This window comes from Miniopterus natalensis, chromosome 8 (assembly GCF_054644295.1).
Source record: "Miniopterus natalensis isolate mMinNat1 chromosome 8, mMinNat1.hap1, whole genome shotgun sequence".
NCBI classification, from domain to species: Eukaryota; Metazoa; Chordata; class Mammalia; order Chiroptera; family Miniopteridae; genus Miniopterus; species Miniopterus natalensis.
Genome location: NC_142088.1, coordinates 26,103,006 through 26,126,724, shown reverse-complemented (window position 1 = coordinate 26,126,724; position 23,719 = coordinate 26,103,006). Strand labels below are relative to the sequence as shown.

The 23,719-nt window shown below is 35.7% G+C and overlaps 1 protein-coding gene and 1 long non-coding RNA gene across 3 annotated transcripts in view; one reads left to right on the top strand and one right to left on the bottom strand.

Annotated features, from left to right (window-relative positions):
• The window catches only part of CCDC150 (coiled-coil domain containing 150), a 48,486-nt gene that overhangs the window by 18,631 nt on the left and 6,136 nt on the right, over positions 1-23,719 (top strand). The window contains exons 13-20 of one of the 2 annotated variants that reach the window (XM_016218764.2): positions 6,499-6,612; positions 9,073-9,156; positions 12,579-12,686; positions 17,973-18,101; positions 18,959-19,128; positions 20,464-20,557; positions 21,259-21,428; positions 22,382-22,508. In XM_016218764.2, the coding sequence (XP_016074250.2) occupies positions 6,499-6,612; positions 9,073-9,156; positions 12,579-12,686; positions 17,973-18,101; positions 18,959-19,128; positions 20,464-20,557; positions 21,259-21,428; positions 22,382-22,508 (996 nt within the window). Of the gene's footprint in view, positions 1-6,498; positions 6,613-9,072; positions 9,157-12,578; positions 12,687-13,500; positions 14,259-17,972; positions 18,102-18,958; positions 19,129-20,463; positions 20,558-21,258; positions 21,429-22,381; positions 22,509-23,719 lie in introns of those variants that run through there. The other variant, XM_087819688.1, reaches the window with a different exon arrangement.
• Positions 721-13,668, bottom strand: LOC107541695 (uncharacterized). Its single transcript, XR_001603639.2, has 3 exons — positions 13,644-13,668; positions 7,832-7,920; positions 721-1,470 (listed from the first exon to the last, which is right to left on the bottom strand). It is a non-coding gene; the product is annotated as an uncharacterized LOC107541695 (long non-coding RNA).

Genomic DNA, 23,719 nt, shown 5'->3' with positions numbered 1-23,719 from the left:
GTGGCTGTAATTTGTATTTCTCCAATGACTTATAATATTGAGCATCTTTTCATCTGCTTATTTGCCATCCACAATTTGAATTGTCTCTTCAAATCTTTTAACCATTTTTAACTCAATTGTTTGCTTCCTTACTATTGATTTTTTCAGAGATTTTAAAATATAGTTTCATATTCTTAAGAAAAAAATTTATACACACCTTTTGCCAGGTATATGTGTTACATAGATTTTCTTCCATTTTATGCCTTGTCTTTTCATGCTCTTTCAAAGAGCAGAAGTTTTATATTTTGATGTTCAGTGTATCAATTTTTAAAATTCTATAGATCATACTTTTTGTGTCATATCTAAGAAATGTTTACCTAAGATCACAAAGATTTTCTCCTTTGTTGTTCTCTAGAAGTTTTATAGTCTTAGGTTTCACATGAGGCCTATGATCCTATTCAAGTTAATTTCTGTATATCATTCAAGGTATAGTTCAAGGTTCATGTTATTGTCAGGTACAGGTCTGATTGTTCTAATACCTTTTATTATTGAGATATAATTATACCATAAATTTCACCTTCTTAAAATATACAGTTCAGTGGTTAGTATATTCACAAGTTTATGCAAACATCACCACTATCTAATTCTAAAACCTTTCTATCACTCCAAAGAGAAACCCAGGACCCATTAGCAGTCACTCCCTATTCTCCCTACCCCCAACCCCTGGCAACTACTGTTTTTCTTTCTGTCTCTGAATTTATCTCTTCTGGACATTTCATATAAATAGAATCAAACAGTATGTAGCCTTTTTGGTGTGGCTTCTTTCACTTAGCATGATGCTTTCAGGTTTATCCATTGTAGCATATGTCAGTACTTCATTCTATTTATAGTTGAATAATATTTAATGTATGAATATACCACATTTTGTTTATCCATTCCTCAGCTGATAGACATTCAGGCTGTTTCCACTTTTTGGCTACTAATGATAATGCAATGAATGTTTTTGCAGTTTTTTGGTGAGCATATGTTTTTAATTTTCTTTGGTATATACCTAGGAGTGAAACTACTGGGTCATGTGATGAGTCTGTTTATCATTTTTAGAAACTGCCAAACTTCTACAAAGTGACTACCATTTTGCAATCCCACCAGCAATGTATGAGGATTCCAGTATCTCCACATCCTCACTTCTACTATTTTTTTTTAAATTACACAAACAGCAGTCACCCATTCTCATAGCTCAGCAAAATGTTTCAGCAAAATGTTAAAGGATGTTCATGATTCCAGGATGGATGTACTTTTTCTGAAACTAAAAACATTCTAGACCTACCTCAATTGCTTTTGATACTTGTTCTTTTGTTCCAAATTCCACAAGGCAAATGTCTTTGGATCTCTAGTAGACTTACAGTGTCGTCTATTTATATAAACAACATTGCCACATTTCCCAAATATTCTTTCAATCCAGCTGTGATGAACAGTTTTGGGAAGTAACTCCTATGATAAATTAGAAACAGTATTAAATATGTAAGAATTCTTACTAAAGTCAATAAATTTTTACTTGAATATCAAAAAAAAATTTTTCAATTTATTCTATCCATCTTAGTGGATATGAAGTATCTTTTTTTTAATTGAGGTGAAATTCACATAATATAAAATCAACCATTTTAAAGTGAACAATTCAGTGGCATTTAGTACATTCACAATGTTGTGCAGCCATCACTTCTATCTAGTTCCAAAATATTTTCATCACCCCAAAAGGAAACCTCACTCCTTTTAAGCAATCACTCCTCATCCCTTCCTTCCCCCAGCCTGACAACCACCAGTCTGCATTCTCACGCTCTAGATTTTCCTATTCTTTATATTTCCTATAAATATAATCTTGCAATATGTGATCTTTTGTGTCTGGCTTCTTTCACTTAGCATAGTATTTTTTAGGTTCATTCACATTGTTTATATGTATCAGTACTTCTTTTAATGGCTGAGTAATATTTATTGTGTATATATACAGTTGACTCTTGAACAACACAGGTTTGAACTGTACAGGTCCACTTATACATGGATCTTTTTCAATAAATACCTATACTGTTTTTGACCTGTGTTTGGAAATCCACAGATGTAGAGGGCCAACTATGTGCACTGATCTAAGCCATTTTATATAGGGGACTTGAGCATCTGTGGAATTTGGCATCCACAAGGACCCTAGAACCAATCCTTTGTGGATAGTGAGGGACAACTTAAGTTTTAGGGGAGTCAAAAGTTATACATGGATTTTCGACTGCACAGAGGTGGTGCTTCTAACTCCCACATATATACCACAATTTATCTGTTACTGGACATTTGTATTGTTTCTACCTTTTAGCTGTGGTGATTAGTGCTGCTATAAATATATGTACGTGTATTTGTTTAAGTGCCTGTTTTCAGTTCTTTGGGTTATATTCCTAGGAGTGGAATTACTGTGTCATATGGAAAGTTAATGTATGGCTTAATTTTCTGAAGAACCATCAGACTGTTTTCTGTGGTGCTCAGCCATTTTATTTTCCCACCAGCAATGTACAAGGATTCCAGTTTCTCCACATCCTCATTAGCACTTGTTGTTTTGGGGGTTTTGATTCTAGCTATCCTAGTGGGTGCAAAAGTGGTATCTCATTGTGGTTTGGATTTGCATTTCCCTAATGTTAATAATGATCATTTTTTGTGTGCTTATTGGCCATTTGTACATCTTCTTTGGATAAATGTCTATTTAGATCTTTTGCCTGTTTTTAAACAGGGTTTTTTGTCTTTTAATTGTTAAGTTGTAAGAGTTCTTTAGATATTCTGGGTAGTAGACTCTTATCAGATGTGATTTGCAGATATTTTCTCTCAATTTATGGATTGTCTTTTTTAAGTTTTAGATTTTTATGTAGTTTATATATTTTTTTTCCTTTTGTTGCTTGTACTTGAAGTATCACATATGAGAAACTGTTGCCTAACCCAAGGTCACAAAGATTTATACCTGCTTTTTATTCAAAGAATTTTATAGGTTTACATATTATGTTTAGGTTCATTTTGAGTTAATTTTATATATGGTGTTAGGCAGAGGTTAATTTCATTATTTCGTCTGTGGATATCCAGTTGTCCCAGCATAATTTTTTTAAGACTTTTCTTTCCATTGGGGGAGGGGGGGAATCAATCAATTAATTGTAAAAAAAAAAATCTATTAACCGTAGATACATTTCTAGACTCTCAGTTCTATTACATCGATCTATATGTCTGTCCTTATGCCAGTATCACACAGTTTTGATTACTGTAGCTTTGTGGTAAGTTCAAAATCATCGAGATATGCGAGTCCTCCAACTTTCATTTTCAAGATTGTTTTGGATTAGGTTTTCCATTTCTGGAAGAAGAAAAAAAAGGCAGCAGCAGCTGGAATTTTGATAGGGCTTATATTGAATCTGTGGATCAGTTTGGGGAATATTGCGATCGTAATGCAATATTCGATATACAGGGTCTCTCCAAAAAATATATACATACTTTAACAGCTCATGGTTCAATATTGAAAATGAGAGGTGTTTTAATAAACACCACCTTTATAATTAATTATTCAAAGTGTGTGTATACATTTTTTGGGATATCCTATATTTTCTCTATATAATATTGTGTCATTTGCAAATAGAGGTAGCTTTATTTCTTCCTGTCCAATTTTGCTGCCTTTTATTTCTTTTTCTTGTGTAATAGACTTGGCTAGAACCTTTAGTACAGTATTGAAGTGGTAAGAGCAGACATCCTTTTCTTAGGGGGAAAGCTTTCAGTTTGTCACCATTAAGTATGATGTTAGCTGAGGGCTTTTGGTAAATGTCCTTTATCAGAATGAGAAAACTACCTTATGTTCCTAGTTTGTTGAGAATTTTTATCATGAAAGTGTGTTGAATTTTGACAAGTGCTTTTTCTGTTTCTGTTAAAATAATATGGTGGATTTTGTCCTTTATTCTATTACTATGGTATATTACATTAGTTGATTTTAAGTGCTGAATCAAGCTTTAATTCTGGGGATAAATTTCTCTTGCTCAGGTGCATAATCCTTTTTATAGGTTGTTGGGTTTAGCTTGCTGGTATTTTGTAGAGGATTTTTTTATCTGTATAAATAAGGGATATTATTCTGTAGTTTTCTTGTGATGTCTTTGCCTGGCTTTGGTGTCAAGGTAATATTGGCCTCTTAAAATGATTGTGTAAATTTTCCCTCCCCTTATATTTTTGGAAAGAGTTCGTGAGGGATTGGTGATAATTCTTCTTTCAGTGTTTTATAGAATTCACCAGTGAAGCCATCTGGTTTTTCTTTGTGGGAAATTTTTGATTTGTCTTGTTTTTAACTGTTATTATTGATTCAGTCTCTTTCCTTGTTATAGGTTATTCAAATTTTCTACTTTTTAAAATAATCATTCAGTATTTGGGTGTTTCTATGAATTCATTTCATCTGTTATCCGTTCGTTGGAATACATTTGTTCATGGTAACCCCTTTTCTTTATTTCTGTAAGATCAGTATTAATGCCCCATCTTTCATTCCTAATGTTAGTAACTTGTGTCCTCTTTTTTTTTTTCTTGGTTAGTAGAGCTAAAGGTTTGTCAATTTTGCTGATCTTTTCAAGAACCAACTTGGTTTTACCAATTTTCTCTGTTTTTCTATTCACTATTCTGTACCTGCTCCAATTCTTTTTATGTACTTCCTTCTGCTTGTTTTGGGTCTTATTTGCTCTTCTTTTTTCTGATTTCTTAAGAGGGAAGCTTAGGTTTTCATTTGAGATATTTCTTCCTTTTTAATATAGGTGTCTAAAGCTATAAAATTCCTTTTAAGCACTGCATTAGCTGAACACAGTAAGTGTTGTCATGCTGTGTTTTCATTTTATTCATCTCAAAGTATTCTTTATTTTCCTTGTAACTTACTCTTTTACCCATTGGTTATTTAAGTGTGTTAATTGTCCCATATATGTGAATTTCCAAAATTTCCTTCTTTTATCGCTTTCTAATTTTATTCCATTGTAGTTGGCAGACATACTTAGTGTAATTTCAGTTCTTTCAAATCTAAGAGTGTTTTATGGCCTAAAATATGGCATATCCTGGAGAATGTTGCATGGGCACCTGAGAAAAATGTATATTCTGCTGTTGTTGGGAGGACTGTTCTGTAGATGTCCATTAGGTGTAATTGCTTTATAGTGATATTCAAGCCAGTTATTTCCTCACTGATCTTCTGTCTGGTTGCTCTATCCATTATTGAAAGTGGGATATTGAAATCTCCAAATATTATTGTTGAACTGTTTATTTCTCCCTTTAGTTCTTCCAATTTTTGCTTCAGTGTACTTTTGGGCTCTCTTGTTAGATGCAGGTATATTTATAAATGTTATATCTTCTTGAAGGATTGACCCTTTTTTCAATATATAATGCCCTTATTTCACAGATTTTTGTCCTAATGTCTATTTTGTCTAATATTAGTGTAGCCACTCCAGTGCTTTTTGGGTTTGTTTACATAGTACATCTTTTTTCATCCTTTTACTTTGAATTCATTTGTGTCTCTGGATCCAAAATGTGTCTCTTATAAACACATAAAGTTGGACCTTTTTAAAAAATTAATTTTGTCTATCTCTGTTTCAGTCAGAGTGTTTAATTACTGATAGGTGGGATTTACATCTGCTACTTCACAATTTGCTTTTTGTTCTTTTTCTCATGACTGCCTTCTTTTGTATTACATGATATTTCTAGTGCACTGTTTTAATTCCCTTGTCCTTTCTTTTACTATATAATTTTGATTTATGGGTAACCAAATGAGTGACAAATAAAAAATGTTTTTATATATATTTTACATGTACCTGTGTTAAAACTTTTACTGTATTCTTTATTTCATCAAGTGGATTCCAGTTATTATCTAGTGCCCTTTTATTTCAACCTGAGGAACTCCCTTTAGTATTTCTTATAAGGCATATTTTATATAGCCCCACAGTCCAGACCCCAACAAAGGGTGGATGCTGGTAAATTAGCCCACACAGTGGTAGTTGGGATTAGAGAGAATTGTCATCTTAGCAATATTTAATCTTCTAATATGTGAATATGAATTATTTCTCTATTTTATTTAGTTTTTTTATTTCTCATCAGTATTTTGTAATTTTCAGCATATCAAATATTGGACATATTTTTTAGATTTGTATATAAGAATTTCATGAGTTTGAGTAGTTATTAATATTTAAATAAATGCCGACTACCAGAAAGACTTCCATTTCTAGTAAATGTGAACTATGTAATTTGTAATAAAACCTTCTGCTGAAGACAACTAGAAAAGTTGAAAAAATGTAAAAGAAAAAAAATTTTTTAAATCATCACAGAGCGATTGGATTGAAAATACCCAAATATAAAGGCAGGAGAACATGTTCATAAGATACCTTATATTTTACAGTTGCAAATGTCATTTTTAAAGTAAGTTAATATTTTTGAATCTGGCATAAATAGATCTCTATTTATAGGTAGTAAATAGGCTTCTTTTCTCCTGCTTTTTTAAAGGTAGACATAAATGCATTAACCCAAAGCCTGCAGGCTCTGGAGGGAAAGAACAAGGACCTGGCAGAGCAGTTGGCTTGCCGAGAACTTCAGCAAGACACATCTGATTACCATGGGGTGGGTATAAAAAGGTCAGTCTGCAGTAGGAATTATTGACTAATGAGTTTTAAGAGAGATCTGGTCAGGAGATGGGTTTTCTTCATTTGCTTGTGTTTTAATGATTGTGGTAAATCCTGAAAAACTCATGCTAAATGAGGCATAAATCCCTACAGCATTCACACAACGGAGGACTTAAGAAAACAAGATTTAAGGCAGCTATTAAACATCTGCCTACACAGATGATCCATAATGCTGAAAAGCACAAATGTTTCTAATGTTTTAAAAATATCTACTCTTCTATAAATTATGAGGAAGAAACTTGTATTTTTCCCCCCTGACAGTTTCATCCATTAGGTAATCAGTTGTAAGTCTGATTTCTAAAAGCTATTTTAGAAGGTCAGTGCATTACAGATAAATGGTAGAGTTCTTAAAACATCTTCTCCAAGTGGTAAAGGGGATTTAAAGAGATGATTGGTCTGTGAAGCAGCTAATACATTTCCTATGTGCTTTTCACTACTTGAAAAAATTAATTATTGCTTCTATAACATGCAAATAATCTTTGGAAATTCCATGGAAGTCCCTAATATGAGTTTATCTTACTCTGAGCTAAATTCTCTCAAACTGTGTCATAAGCTGCTCATTACTTCAACTATGAAAAATTACAGAGTAAGTATAAATCCTTTTACATTTTCATGGCTTTAGAGCCAGCCTGCCTAGGTTTTAATTTTGGCTATGATCTTGGTTGTGATTCTTAACCTCTCTGAGCCTCAGATTCTTAATCAGTCAAGATGGGGGTGAAAATGCTGTTATTAGGGGGTTGTTCAGGGATTAAGTTAATACATGTGAAGCACATAGTAGATAGCTAACATTTATTGAATTCTTGGTATCTGAATTGACCCGGGGGGGCGGACCTTTAAACTCCCACTGGAGTGACAGGAGGCATTAACTGTAAATCCTGGTGCTATCTCAGACCAGTCCTCCCTCCCATGAGATTAAAGATTCATCCATGCTCTTTGTTGGTTGGCCAGGTCTCAGCAGGGCTTATTTACCCATCTCCTTTTGGTCTTTCTGGCAGACCACATCTTAGTCTGCCTAATTCTTCCATGCCCCCACTGCCAGTGAGCAGGCCTGTGGCCGTACCTTACTATGGACTGACAGATCTTGCCAGTGATTTGGTCAAGGTTAATTCTTGCCTGCAGACCACACCTCTTTATAAAGACTTCCAGTGATAACCCACCTCAGCTCCAGCTTGCAGATCTGTATGTCTCCACCTAGAATCTTCTCTGACCAAGCATGCTGGGAAGTATTTCAGTTGGCTGTAGGAGTCTGAGGAAAGAGGTAGAGATTTCAGGATTTTTTTTAAAAATTTTAGTAATACTATTAAACCTATTTTGGTTCAGTGCTGGCAGTGTATTTTTGTTCTTTGAGAGTTAACGCTTGAAATTTTCAATAAAAGCTACCTGGTAGTTTAACCTCTTATTGATTTTTATAGATACACACGAGTGAGTGTGTGTTGTATGTACCCCCCCACACCCCCTTCAGATGTGAACTCGGGCAGTCCTGATTTCAACCCTTGGCTCCATTTACTGTGTGACCTGGGCAGGTTTTTAACATCTTTTCCTTTCATTGCCAAGGGGTTCCCTAACTGGGGTTCCCACAGCATACTGTGCATATCCATATCAGAATAATTGCTACATCGATTAGAAATTGACCTGTTTATGCATCTGCCTTCATTCTCTTTTAATGCAAGAACAATAGTTAATAATATACTCCCTTGCCTAGCGCCTAATACATAGTAGGTGTTTAAGAAGCATTGATTGCCTGGCCAGGCCTGGCTCAGCAGTTAAGCATCGACCTAGGATCCAGGAGGTCACGGTTTGATTCCCCGTGAGGGCACATTCCCAGGTTGCGGGCTCGATCCCTGGTGGGGGGTGTGCAGGAGGCAGCTGATCAATGACTCTCTCTCTCCCTCTCCCTTCCTCTCTCTGAAATCAATAAAGACATATTTAAAAAGCAAAAAACAAACAAACGTGTGTTTTGAGTTTCTGTCCTTTACTATAATAACTGAAACATCCCCTACTGTCCAAGTGGTTGTGATCATCCACAGATCCCATCTCTTCAAGAACTGTATGATCCTCAAACTGTATTTCTGTAACCACTGATACAACCACCCCACATCTGGGTTGGATCACAACTACAAAGGAATAATTAATGTAACAAAAATAGAATTAATGAACAAAGAAAAGTGAAGTCTGTGACTCTTGAGGCACTCACTTTCCTTTGCCTCTCAACAGGTTGCATATTAGCACTATGATTGGCTGTCTAGGGAAAGATAAGAGGCGGCAGTAGCCAATAAATATGAATCCTGGTTGCATTAATATAAAAATGGTAAGGGTGCAAATACTTGTTTAAAAAGGAAAATGGTTATTCCCTTCTTTGCCTGGAGGTACTGATGGATATCTGTTTTTGCTTTATCAGCTTGCCCAACAGAAGGTGGAAAAGGTCTTGGGAAAAATTACTGAGAGTAAAAATAAACTGGCCTATGAAAAAGGAAAACTCCAGGTATGAGATTTTATTTTCTGAATTTTGTCATCTAACTTTAATGCTGATTGTCAAACTAAATATTGCTGAATTTTGAGAGGACCTAGCCTGTCATTTACTAATTCTGTAACTTTGGACAAGCCTTTGAACCTCCCTAACTTTGTTACTGCATTAAAATCTAGGTGACTTCTATTCACATACCTATCCTATAATGCTGAAACCTAAAATTCTGAAGCCAAAGTCCATTCTGAGACTATCTGAAACTTTATTATAATTGTTTATTTAATGCAAGGTCATTTACTGAGAATGTAGAGAGCCTATATTCTCTCTCTTTCTTTTTTTGCTAAATTTTTGTAACATTTCTGAAAAGAAATCACCCTGGAAATTGGTACTGTGAGGCAACAGAATAGACTTGAGTGAGTGGGATGATACTACTACTCTCCTTTTGCTGCCTTTGGGTTCTGGCCCTGTGATACCCACAGAGCAGAAAGCTTGCCATTGATATGGCTAGTTCTGCCTCAAACCAACTCCAGTAGAATTGGTGGCTCTTAGGCTTAGCTGCACAGTAGACTCACCTGGGGAGTTGTAAAAACTCATGCTGAGAAGTGTATGTCTTCTATTTACTTTGAACTAAATCTTTAGAAAAAGAATAGTCTGATAGATGGGTAGAGGAAGTACAAGATGATAGCTGTGTGATAAGCAAGTATAAAAAATATTAAATACTACATGCTGCTTAGGGATACATTTATAGTAAAATTATTAAAAAGAAATGCAAATAATAAATACCACATTCTCCAAACTCTAGGATCAAGGGAGGAGATTTGGTTGAGGTAGGCTACACAGCAGGTTTCAACTGTACTAGTAATGTTGTGGTGGTTAAGTTGAATGATGAATAGATGGGATATTACTAGATATGTCTGATGGATATCCAATCCTTTATTTTTTTAAACATGTCAGTTTGAGTGCTTTAGGCTCACTCTACTCTACCGTTGGCCCTACTACTTTTATACTAACTGGATTCAAATATTATGTTAGTTGCCTAGCCCCTATAAGCAGCTGCATTTGTAACTTTAATTGGGAGATTAGGCAAAGGTTTTGTTTGTTTTGTTTTAATAAATTTTTATTGGACTATAACATATGTACAGAAAAATACACAGATCACAGCCTAGTGAATTTACACAAAGTAAAGCTACTCATATGATCAGCACTCAGATCAAGAAATAGCACATTCCCAGAACTCATTTCATAGACTTTTCCAGTCAATATCCCCTAGAAAGGTAATTTCCATCCTGCCTTCTAAACCTCAGATTAATTTTCCCTATATTTGAACTTTGAATAATAATACAGTGTATATACAGGGTGTCCCAAAAAACATATACACACTTTTTCTGATAGCTCAATTGATGTTTCTTTATTTTCATATTTAACCCATTGGAATTAATAATTATTCAAAATGTGCATACATTTTGGGGGGACACCCTGTATTTTTGTGTCTTGTTTATTTCACCCAACATTATAATTGAGAGAGTCGTCCTGTTGCTTGTTGCTGTAATTCTCTGGTTTGAATTGCTGCTTGGTGTTCTACTATATGAATATTAGCCAAGGGTTTTCAAAAGATAAAAGTCTATGCTACACTGAAATTATCACAATTTCTTGAATGTATTTTCACACTTTAGTAGTTCAGGTTGTTTTAACTCTGAAGTTCGTTTCAAACTGTGAAGGGGCTAACACTGTAGGCATGTCCTACTTCATTTCAAATTTACTATATGTAGTGAAGGAAAAAACCTAGAAAATTTATTAATTGCATTACTTTAAATACTTGCCTTACAAAGCATATCAATATCAAATAAGAATTCCTTTCCATCTATTTGTTAGTTGTCTCATAGTTTCTAGTGTCATATTTTTATATTTATATAGTTTTATATTAAGTATGTGCATCCATATCTGTATATATTTAGATCATTTGAAACAATATGAGGATATGACCTTGACCTAAGTTACTGCTGTTCCTGAGACTGGCTGATAAGCTAACTATGGAAACTGCTTGGGTATTAATGACATAGAAATACTAGCGATCTGGGGGCAGCAGGATTTATTTGCTTTTATGTCCTTTCCCATTTGAATGTCCTGAATTAGAAATCCTGCCAAATAAGAAATTCAGTGTAGAAATTAAAGTGCTTTTGAATATGAACATGCTATCTGACAAGTTTTAGGTCATTTTATTGAGTACCCCAGAGGCTGATGTAGGGTAAATTACCTAAGAAATATTGTGGTATAAGGATATTCTGTGTTTTGCTTGGAGAGAGGCACAATTGAAAGTCTTCAAAGTTAATCAGTCCATTTTCCATTGGGCTCTATAGGTTAACAGTTTGCTTATGTTTAAAATGAGAATAATTGTTGCATCAATACCCTCCTTTAGGGGCAGCAATTTTAATTCTGAACCTTAAATGAAAACCATGATTAATTTTTACTAACGGCTTTGGGGAGCCACAGCACATGTTTTTATACTGTGCACTGTGGAAAAGAGCAACAGAAACAGGCAAATATGAAAGAAAGAAGGATCCTGCTGATGGCTCAAGAGATATTTCCTAAGACAAAATGTGTTCTCATGCAATCTCAAAAAAAACTTATAAGCACTCAGATTTTAACAGTTCTTTAAAATGTCCAGTAGTTCCATCCAAGGGGTGTTTGCCCTCCACGGGTAGGAAACAAGATATCAAGAGAGGAAAAAGTTGATTTAAATAAATATTTTGGGTGAAAATTTTCCTGATTTAAGAATAGGCTCAGTAATGTTGTTGATTTGTATGAGAGAGTTGGGACTAAGATGAAGAAAATGTAGAAAAACATACAATTTGGAGATTTGTGAGTAAACATTAATGATAATTAATCATTTTCCCCAAATGATAATTTTCTTTAAAGACAAAGAAGTGAGTAGTCATTTTGATGAGTTAGTTTTAAAATACAATTCACTTGTATAATTACATTTATTCAACTTTTGTAATTCTGTCAGTAAAAACACAAGACTGTCTCCTCCTTGCATGTTTACAATTCTAATTCTCCATATTGAAAAAAAGTTTGAATGCTAGATACCACAGTTCCTTTAAAATTCAAATTTATTACCTATGAAGTCTCACTGTTATATTCATTAGTCATGTTAATTTGGAGTTTCCATAAGCAGTAGAAACCAGATGAATTATCTCTGTACATGTAAATTAACATGTAGTAACTAACACATAGCTTACTTTTAGCTGTTGAAGTAGCTACATATTTCAGTTGCAATAGCATTCTTTGCATGATTAGAGAAACTTAGGATTGCTTTTTACAAATTTTAATGGTTCTCTAATTTTTTTTTGAAACTCACGAAATCTTCTCGTTGTGGAATATCTACATATATGTATCTTATTAATGAGGCTTATTTTTATTATTCTTTTGTTTTTTCTTAGATAAAAGTTCAACAGCTAGAAGAACAGCTACACTTTTTTACTGAAACTCGCTCACAGAATGACCATCTGCGCAAGTTGAATAAGGCTCTAGAGGGCAAGTATACTCAGGTGTGATTAATAGCTACAGATTGCTGTTCAATTATGTTGATATTTAAGAAATTGATGCCTATTTCCTCACCTTACCATACAGTCCCAGAAAGATGAATAGTCTCTCATTTAACTCAATAAGCATTTTTTAAACACACAGTAAGTACAACGTTCTGCTAAGCCATAGAAGAATTCATAAAGATGCCCGAAGCAGAACTGGGACATTCAACTCATTTATGCTCTAAGTTGAGGCTTAGAAATGTGCTCAATAAACTTTATTATAGAATAGAAAGTATGTCTTTCAGAAACAAAATGGATTGTATTTTGAGCATTCACAGGAAGCACATTACAAAGGAAGCATGGAGAAATGCTTTCATAGAGGAAGTGTTTTTATAATTTGAGCCTCATAACTACTAGCAGACATGAGGAACAAGTATCTTATTTTAATTATAGGCAACAAGATACACCTGCAACCAACTGCTTACTTGAAAGAGGTATTAGCAGAGCAGGTGCTTGCTTGTCAGCATGGTGACTATTAAGATTGATAACATTTTTTAATTTTTTTTGGTAGAGAGAGGAAGGGGGGGAGAGAGGAAGGGGGGGAGAGGAGAGGGGAAGGGGGAAGAGGGGGGGGAGAGGGAGCATGAGGGAGAGAGAAGGAGGGAGAGAGAATTAAACCCACAACGTTTGTATGTGCCCTGAACAAGAATCGAACCCACAACCTCCTTTTGGTGTACGGGACAATGCTCCAACCAACTGAACCACCGGGCCAGGGCAAGATTGATAACATTTTAACAAATGAATAGAGAAAGTTGATAAATAAGATATAAAATATTTTGTGCGAAAAATAATCCAGGAATGTGTTACTGAAAGAAAGTGATTCATTTCAATGATTTACAGATTTACTGGGCATGTAATTTCTTTGACACTCTCTAAGCATGTGTAATTTCTGTATCTTTAACACTTGTATATGTATACCTTTGGTAACCAAGGAACTAGAATGTCTCTCCAAATGGAATTCCGTTAGGGTTCCAACCACCTGGCTCTACTTGCTGGTAAAGGGCACCTCATCAGCCACGCTCTCCTACGGGTGTTTAAGGTCTGCTGCTTCACTCGGACATTTCTGGCGGTGGGATTTCTTCATTCTGAAAGCAACGGAACACGCTTTCACATTATCTTTTCCATTGCGGCTCCATTTAGAACACTGTTGTCATCCTAGTAAAGGGGACTCTGAAAAGTAACTCTAGGTTCAGTTGATTTTATTATTTTTAATTGGTGATGCCTCCAAAAAGAAGGAAATCTCCAGAGAGATCTGTGCCTTCAAAATTCCCTGAAAGCTGTAGACCCGGTGTAAAGGAAAGAACATCAGTTGGTTTACCCAGTTTTATTCCATACTCTACACGCCATGTGACCTTTGCACCTACCCTTACTTCTGTGAGATCTTCTCAGGAGACTGGAGACTCTAGAATCTCTCTGAAGACTCTTTTGAATGCTATTAAAACCATGGAGGGAAGACTGGAAGGTAAAATAGACATTCTTGCCTCAAGACCATTTAAAAATTATGAGTCATCACATTTTCTTAAACGAGATTCGGTAAGTGAAGACCACAAATTAAATCATTAGGAAATTTCAGATTTATACAACAATGAAGAATAGTAGTGACAATCCAGAAAGATAATGTTTGGAGGTATGAGTAACAACAGGAAATTAGGCTTTTCACAAATAGGGGATACTGATGATACAAATCAAAACCGTTCTAGCTATCACATAATTTTTTTTTTTTTTGGACATAGAAAATATCAGATTTCCCTTAACAGTAACCATTGAGATTTCTAAAACCCAATTTTGATTTATTATTTAATTCAAAATGTCTACCTAATCTTAATGTTCAAATTAAGATACTTGGGTAAAGCCTTATTTTAAAATAGAAATACAATAGAAGCCCTAAGAACTTGAACATCAGAAAATATTTTCCAAAGAAAACTTTTTAGAGCATCCATCTTTGCTTGGTATTTAAACTTTGAAAGTACTATTTCAGATATGTATCTTGTATATACTAGTAAAATTATAAAAACTATACAGTTGACCCTTGAACAACATGGGAGTTAGGGGTGTCAACCTCCTGCGCAATCAAAAGTCTACATATAACATTTGGCTTTCCCAAAACTTAAGTTGTCCCTCAGTACCCACGGGGCATTGTTTCCAGGATCCTTCATAAATACCAAAAATTCACAGATGCTCAAGTCCCCTATAAAAATAGCATGGATCAGTGCATATAGTCAGCCCTCTGCATCCACAGACTCCCAACTGTGCATCAAAAACAGTACAGTACTTATTGAAAATAATTTACATATAAGTGAACTCGTGCAGTTCAAGTCTGTGTTGTTCAAAGGTCAACTATATTCATTCTTTTCTTGGATCCTTACAGAAAAAGTTCAAGTATTTTAAATGTTACAGGTGAAAAGTTTTAAGAAAGTGTAATAATGTTGAGGAAGATGTGGAAAAAGACATTCTTCTTTGTTTCTGTTGGGAGTATAAAATAGTACATCTCATATGGAAGGCAATTTGGCAGTATTTATCACTTTACCCCACAATTGTACTTCTAGGACTTTTTCCATGGATATCATGGTATATCCATGGATATCCATGGTATATCCATGGTTTGGAATACTGCTTGAAAAGAGATAGATATATAAATTATATGACCTGTGGAGTTCAAACTGTGTTGTTCAAGGGCCAATTGTATATACATACGGAGTATCCCCCCAAAATGTATACACACTTTGAATAATTACAAAGGCAGTGTTTATTAAAATATATTTCATTTTTATAATGTAATAGAATCTAGAGCTATCAGCTTTTTAAGTGTGTATACATTTTGGGGGGACACCATGTATGCAGTGACTTGTAATGCATAGAATATTCTAAAATGAATCATAATAAATTGGCAATATTATTTTTGAGGAAGCAGACTGGGTGGCTGGGAGATTTCACTTTATCCTTTTGTACCTTAAAAATAAAGTAAATGTGCTACCTAGTCAAAGTAATTAATTTTGTGAACATTTCATTCTCAACAAATGTGAAAGTAGAGAAAGAATGGTGTGTTTAACAAATGGTGTTGGAGCAGTCAGATATCCACATTCAAAAACAAACAAAAACTTTTGAGCCCTACCTCACACCATATATAAAAATTAACTCAAAATGGATCAGAGCCCTAATTGTAAAACCCAAAACTATTAAGCCTTCTAGAAGAAAACATACGTGAAAATTTTTGTGATCTTGGATTACACAAAGATTTCTTAGATTTGACATCAAAAGCATAATCCATAAAGGAAAAGAATGATAAATTGACAGCTTATGCTCTTCAAAGACATTGCTAAGAGAATGAAGAGATAAGCTATGGACTGCAAGAAAATATTTGCAAATCACATGTCTGATAAAGACCTTGTCTCCAGAATGTATTAAAAACTCAAAACTCATTCAGAAGAAAACCCAATAAAAAGAATGGGCAAAGTATGTGAAGACGGTTCATTAGAAAAGATATATGGATGGTATATAAGCACTTAAAAAGTTGTTAAACGTCAATCATTAGGGAATTGCAAGTTAAAACCACAATGAATTACTTCCATACAACTACTAGAATGTCTAAAATTGAAAAACTGATCATACCAGGTGTTAGTGAGAATGCAGAGCAGCTGGAATTGTCATACACTGCTGAAGAGAATGTAAAATGGTACAGCCACTTTGGAAAATAATTTGGTAATTTCTTTAAAAGTGAAATGTACTACTACCATATGACCCAGCCATTCCACTCCTAAGTATCTACCAAAGATAAATGAAAACATGTCTACACAAAGACTTGTACACAGTTGTTCACAGCAGCTCTATTTGTAATAGCTAAAAGCTGGAAACAAGTGTCTAGCAGGTGAATGGATAAATAATTCCAGTAGAGCCCTATGATGGAATACTGTTCAGCAAAAGAAACAAATGAACTACTGATACATGCAACAGAGTGAATGAATCTCAATTATGCTGAGTGAAAGAAGCCATTCCAAAAAGTATATACAATATGATTCCATTTATTAAAAATTCTAGAAAATAAAAACTATTGTAACAAAAAACAGATCAGTGGTTGCCTTGGGTGGAGGTGGAGGAACAGGGAGAGACAGAAGGGAGGAAGGTTACCAAGAGGCATCTGGAAGTTTGGGGGTAATGGACATATTATCTTGATTACTGTTTCAAGAGTTTATGTTTATCAAAACTGTACATTTAAAGTACGTACAGCTTATTGTATGTGTTATACCTCAGCAAAGCTATTAAAAAGAACAATGTGAATACTACTTATACAAATGTTATATATTTTAGTGTTTAAAATAACATTCTTGAAATGACAAAACTATGGAGACAGAACAAATTAGCGCTTACCAGGAGACAAAGGATGGGTTTGGGGGAGAGTGTGAATACAGAGAAGTAGCGCAAGAGAATTTTTCTGTGGTGATGGAGCAGTTCTATATCTTGATGGTGGTGGTGGTCGCAAACAATGTACATGGGATGAAATTACATAGACGTGTGCACACACACACAGATGAATGCACGTTAAAAAAAAAAAAAAAAATGGTGAAAACGGAGTAAGTTCTGTAGTCTAGCCACTCTAACAGTAATGTACCAAAGTCAGTTTCCTGGTTTTGATGTTGAACTCTGCAGCAATATGAGATGTCACCATTAGAAGCAGTACATGGGACTGTTTGCACTATTTTGCAACATCAGTGAGCCTATAATTATTTCAAAATAAAATATTTTTTAAAGGAGTAATATTTGAAGTGTGAAGATAATCTGAAATGATTGTGTAGATACCCTAAAAGTGTTTCAGGAATATAAAATACACTGCTTCTGGGTAGCATTCACTCTTCTGTGACATTATCTCCTTGACACTATTTAGTACTTATCTTTGCTCTTATTATATTAATTCGTGCATTATGTTATTTTCAAATTTCATGATGATAAATTTCTCCCCCATTTTACCTGTGACCTTCATAGCCATACCTCCCTTATCCCTTATTCTGTACTTCCATGGAGATTGTCATATATTAGGTTTGCTCATGTTGATTCACACAAGTTTATTTTTGTTTTGGAGTTTTCTTTAAAGGGAAAAACAGCTAATAAAGCTTATTTTCTGTATAATAGTAATAAATAAGCATATTTAATTAAACATTTTAAGTTTGTTTTCTAAATTGCTGTGTCTTACTCCAATTGCTGATTTATTGTGCTTTGGAAAAGTCATTTCTTTTTCTTTTTTTTCCTACTAAGGTAAAATCCATTCTTGAAAAGAATGAAGAGGAGCTCTCACAAGTGGTGAAGTGTCGTGATGCAGCGCTAAAGGAGAGTCACAAGTTGAAAGGGGACCTCGAGGCTTTGGAGGACAGAGAACACAAGAAGGTAAGGCACCAGTCCTTTCTGAAAGCCTGTCATTGGCATGAGGCGCTTATGATCTCTCACAAGCCATATTCCTTCATTCCTTGTTACCTTTAGTAAGAAACAATGAGGACTGATCAGAGGAGGATTTTTTTTTTCCTAAAGAAAACTTTAGAAGCACATTAAAATGTTTTCCTTAAAAATGCATAATTTAGTCCGTTTTTTTAACTTCCTGTCTTAATCAAAAGTCCTAATTTTTTCTGTTGAAACACAGCTGATCTTGGTAATAACCTGCTTACTCATGCTTTATTACCATGGTATTAACTGCTGTTTCATGTTAAATTAAATTACTAAATGCTTCCTACTTAAACGGTGTGTGCTTAGTCATATCCCAAACTTCTCCTTGACAGCAGTTGCTGGATTTTGCCTCATGAAGAGAGCTGTGAGTTATACCATTTTTCAGCAGCTCCCACTTTCTCTTATGGCCTTTAATCCTGAGATAATTCTGATGGGCTTCAGATGTGTTCTCTTCTGCTCCTATCATAAGATAGCGGACCAGGGCCAGAGCAGGCCAGTCTGGGACCACTTCTTGACCCAAGTTGTTGGTCCCAGTGTCTTTAGTTAACATATGTGCTGCGTGTGACATGCCAATAGTTGGGAAGCACTTCAGAATCCTCCTTTGGATCTGGGATCCAGTTTTCTTTTTCTCAAAGTCACAATAACTTAAGAAACAAAATAAAAGTAAAATATTCTTCAGTTATTCCTCTCAGCATTCTTCCATGCCTTGTTTTCATACTCTTTTCTTAGAAGTAACAGGACTCAGCCCCGGGAGAATCATCAGAAAGAATCAAATATCTTTGCCTGGTTTCATTTTCTATTAGGTGGGAAATTTTCAGCGACAGTTGGCAGAAGCTAAAGAAGACAACTGCAAAGTTACAATCATGTTGGAGAATGTGCTGGCTTCTCACAGTAAGATGCAAGGTGCTCTGGAAAAAGTACAAATAGAGCTTGGGCGCAGGGATTCAGAGATTGCGGGCCTCAAGAAAGAAAGGTACTAGAGATTCTTTTTCTGTCTTTGTACTTGTAATTTTCTGCTGCACTGTAGTAAGGAGCAGTGTGAAGTCAAAAAACCAAGAACTAGTTTAAAGTTAGGGAAAATCTGGAATTAGAAATTAACATGATTTCCAGAAATTCAAAATTCCTTTATTTTTGTAGTGATGTAAAGGAGTATGTATTTTAGAAATTCATGTGATAGACTGTTTTACCCTTGCTGTTTGTTACACCTTTAAACTTGCCTTGGATCTACAGAATTGTAATTGTCAAGATAACTGAAGCTAAGTGTCTACTTTAGCTTGGAGTAATTATCCATTTATTAGTGTCCTATTTAAAGATTAATAATTATTTTAGATGAGTCGTTCTGAGAACTTCTAGCCATGTTTTATAGGTAAACTCCTTTCAATGTTTCAAATATGACATAAAAGTTCCCCTCTTAGGTTAACGAACAGATGGTCTGAGTTTAATAAGGCCTCTAGAACCTGTTATAATGTATATACTAGTGGCGCATATTGCCTCTGTTATGAGAGAACAAGTGAGTTTTCTGTTCTTCATTGTGCTTATCTTTATTTTTTACATATTATGAATGTGTATTACTTCTGCACTTAAAAAGAAAATTTGAGGGGAGAGTATTAAACATATTGTTTACCATTCACAATAAAATTCTAGGTACCTGTTGTATTTAGAAGCAGAAATTTCATCATCAACCCAATCCATGTAGAGGTGATACAATTTTGTACCACTGAATATATATAGAGAGAGAGATTATAAAATTACCAGCTTATAAATTAGTTATTGACATGTATTGATAGCTTAACACAGCAGTTTTCAACCTTTTTCATCTCATGGCACATGTAAACTAATTACTAAAATTCTGTGGCACACCAAAATATATGTATTTTTGCCAATCTGACGAAAAAAAATAGGTATGATTTTGATTCACTCACACCAGACAGCTACTGTTGTGTTGGCTAGTGCCATTTGTTTATTTGACAATCCAAGGGAAAAGAGGTCAGTGCCCCTGACTGAATAATCAGGTATTGCATGTTTTAAAAATTCTTGTGGCACACTGGTTGAAAATCGCTGGCTTAATGTATTAAGCCACACTTGTCCCATAGATGGGACAAGTTTTTAATCCACAGGAGCCTTCATTTCCTAACCTGAAGCTGAGGCTACTAGTTGTCACCTGCCAACTCTCAGATATTCTGAGCATCTGTAGCCTACTACATATGCTATTTGAGCTTCTTCAAAGAAAAGTGCCCTGTAACTCCTAGTGGTATCATTCCTAGATGACGCTTTTCTATAGTCACTCTTTATGTGCTTCCATTTTTAGGGCTCTAAATCAACAGAGGGTGCAGAAGCTGGAAGCAGAAGTGGACCAGTGGCAGGCCAGAATGCTAGTCGTGGATGCCCAGCACAACAGTGAGGTAGAGGCCAGTTTGAGTTTGGGATAGTGATATATTTATAAATAGGAAATGGGCCTGCGATCTTACAGTGAATTATTATTGGGAAACCAGGACCAAAATTATGCCTAATTCTTTTTGTCTTATATGGTTCAGATTCTTTTCATTTATCAATGCATAAATGACTGCAGAAGTTAAAGGACTTGGAGAATATATACCCTCTCAGAAGTAGCTAGTTATTTCACTACCAGGACACATTACATGTGTGCTCACAGGTGTATGCACACATGAAAATGTATCTATACATATGCATGTATATAAAATGCACATGGATGTTTTATAGAAATAAGCTTTTTCTAAAAGGATATTCAACGAACCATTGCCAGTTCTTATCTCTTTAGGCAGTGAGACCAGAAGGTCATAGGATCAGGAAGGGTAATTTAACTACTTTAAACATTTAAAAATTGGATAAATTAAGTTAGTTCTATCTTCCAAAGCTCTCTAGTGACCAATGGAGCATACCTTTCCCATTGCCTTCTAAAAGCCTCCAAAGCAGTGTTTGTAAAAAGTTCTCACATGTGTTCCAGGCACCTGGAATCTCTGGTCCTGACTCCAACTAATTATTGTGTCAATGGCATTTGGTGTAGAGTAAGGAGTAACTATACAGTGTTATGGACTTTTTGCATCTGTTACAGTGGAATTAAAAACTCTCTTTTCTCTTTCAGATGGAGCCTCTACAAAAAGCTCTAGATGTGGCTAGAGAAGACAACAGGAAACTGGCTATGAGCCTAGAGCAAGCTCTCCAGACCAATAACCATCTGCAAACAAAGCTTGACCATGTCCAAGAGAAATTGGAAAGCAAAGAACTTGAGCAACAGAATTTGGAAACCTTCAAGTAAGGGCAGTATAGTCACAGTGAAATTAGGGAAGAGCCTCTGGGAGAGTATGTTTGGCTCATTCACATAACCCATTTATACCCTTTTTTTGACTGTGAACTAGTCCTCCCAGCAGAGCCATGTTAAGGAGCCAAACACAGCGGAGCCGCAGCAGAGGCCAGCGCCTGGGTGTGCTCATTTTCCACTCTTCCTCATCTAGTATCAAGCTGCTTCTCTACCTGAAGGTCAAACCAAAATTTCACAGATCTTGGTTAGAAAGGACATTTCATGTTTCTGCCAGACCTTTTCTAGCAAAAGCTTATGTGTCCTTTAAAAGCATGATTTGGAAAAGGAGTAACAGGAGCCTGGGTGGGTTATTCCTACCCAGGAGTGGGGTGACCCTGTCTAGGCAGACGCTGAGCCACTGTTACAGTGTGGGCCTGAGGTTAGTTAGGTCAAACCCATCGAGTTAGGTCAAGCCACTCAGGTTTTGTCCTAAACTGCACCTAGGTAAATATGATTGAGATACCAGTAAAACCCCGTGAAATGTGTACCCAAGGGAAGTGCACTGTGCACACAGAACTTTCTTTCAGGTGGTGAACATACTAACATAGGAGACAGGTATAAGCTAAAGCAGAGAAGGTGTTTTTCGTATTTGTGATCTGTGCAAATTTTATGTTCTGGTGTAATGTTGCTGGCTGAAGACTATTCATGATTGGTTAAAACAGGAGTATGTGTTTCACTCTTTTGGTTGGATCTCTATATTGAAGGACTATTTTTTTAAAGCTTAATAGGTAATGCTTCCCCCCCCCCCCCTTTTAATGAGCTCCAGGTCAGTGAGGCTTACCTGGTGACTGATCTTCTCACTTATTAATCACTCACCTTTTGGAAAATGGCACATCCCTCTCCAGATCTTTCTTACCTCCAAAGATAATTTCTAAAGGTGATTTATCATCTTTCTTTTTCAAAACAGAGAACAGATATCTGAGGAAGCTAAAGTGGAGGCAGAATTGCATGCTGAACGCTTAGAAGCTCTAAGAAAGCAGTTTCAAACTGAGAGAGAGACTGCAAAGAAAGCGAGCCAACGGGAAATAGCTGAGGTATGGAGTCAAGTGACAAAAATGTTCTTCTCTAGCTGTGTGCCTTTTAAGAGGAGAACTAGCTCTTGGGTGCAGTAATTCTTTGGCTCTTTTAATCCCCCTTGACCAGCAAGCCAGATGGAGTCAAGCCATCTCAGTGCTGTTTGTAAACTGACAGACAAAAACAGTTTCTCACATACAATTCTCTGCCAGTGAAGGAAGCCTTGATGAGAGTTTTCCACCCCAGAGTGACACTGAGTGGGAGGGAGGAATAAAGAGGTGGCCACTGGAGGGCATATCCGATCACCCATCTGCTCTGTTCACTTCACTAGCGCCCATCAGGCACTTACTTCTCTGGAGAGGCATGTGCAGAAGCAGAAGACCCGTGGTCCGTGGTCCGGAGTGAAATGACCTTTGTTTAATTGTCATCTCCACTCTACATGAGACAAATAGGGAAAACATCAGAGATTTTCCTAAGATAGCTAGAGGTTGTATATCATTTTGAAGGAATTTAAAGTTAGGGAAAGTTTGTTTTATAGTCTGGTTGGGTGACAAAAAAAGGGAAGCTGGATTGAGACTGGCAGAGCTGACAGAAGCCCAATGTAAGAGGACGTTATACCAGGCAAAAAATCAACTTGGTGATTGCAAGGTTACTTTCCTTTAGGGTATGGAGGAGTGTGTCAGGTGGATTACCTACTGATTCTTGATTGGTTTAAGGCTCTTTTCTGGGAGAGCTGAAACTGGAATTAAGTCTTGGTTTGGTGACTCTTTTTGGGGCCTGTTGACTATTTAACAATTCCCTCCTTTGATCAGACTCTCAGCCTAACTAAGAGATGTGCTCAAAATTTAAGGCATTAGTGCTACTCCCAGCTACCAGTCTGGAGTCCTTGCAGCCTTTTGAAAATTCTGTGTGTGATATTCACAAGCTATGACATCTTTTTGCTGAATCTCTTTGTGGCATTCATAGGTCACAGCTTTGGGTTCACAGTGTTTAAGTTAGTCATTCTCTTCATTGCTTTTCTGATGTTCTAGTCTCAGAGAGATTGTTTGCTTGGTGGTTAGCAACTGTGAACATGCATGTAAAGCTTCTGAGAGCATACAGTGTACCAGAGAGACTACTATGATCATTATAAGCAGGATAATTCCCGATGTCTGGAGTGCATTTCTGAGCCATGATCCTCAGGACCCAAACCAATCAGAATAAATAAGTCAAAGAAAGGCCCTGTTGAAGG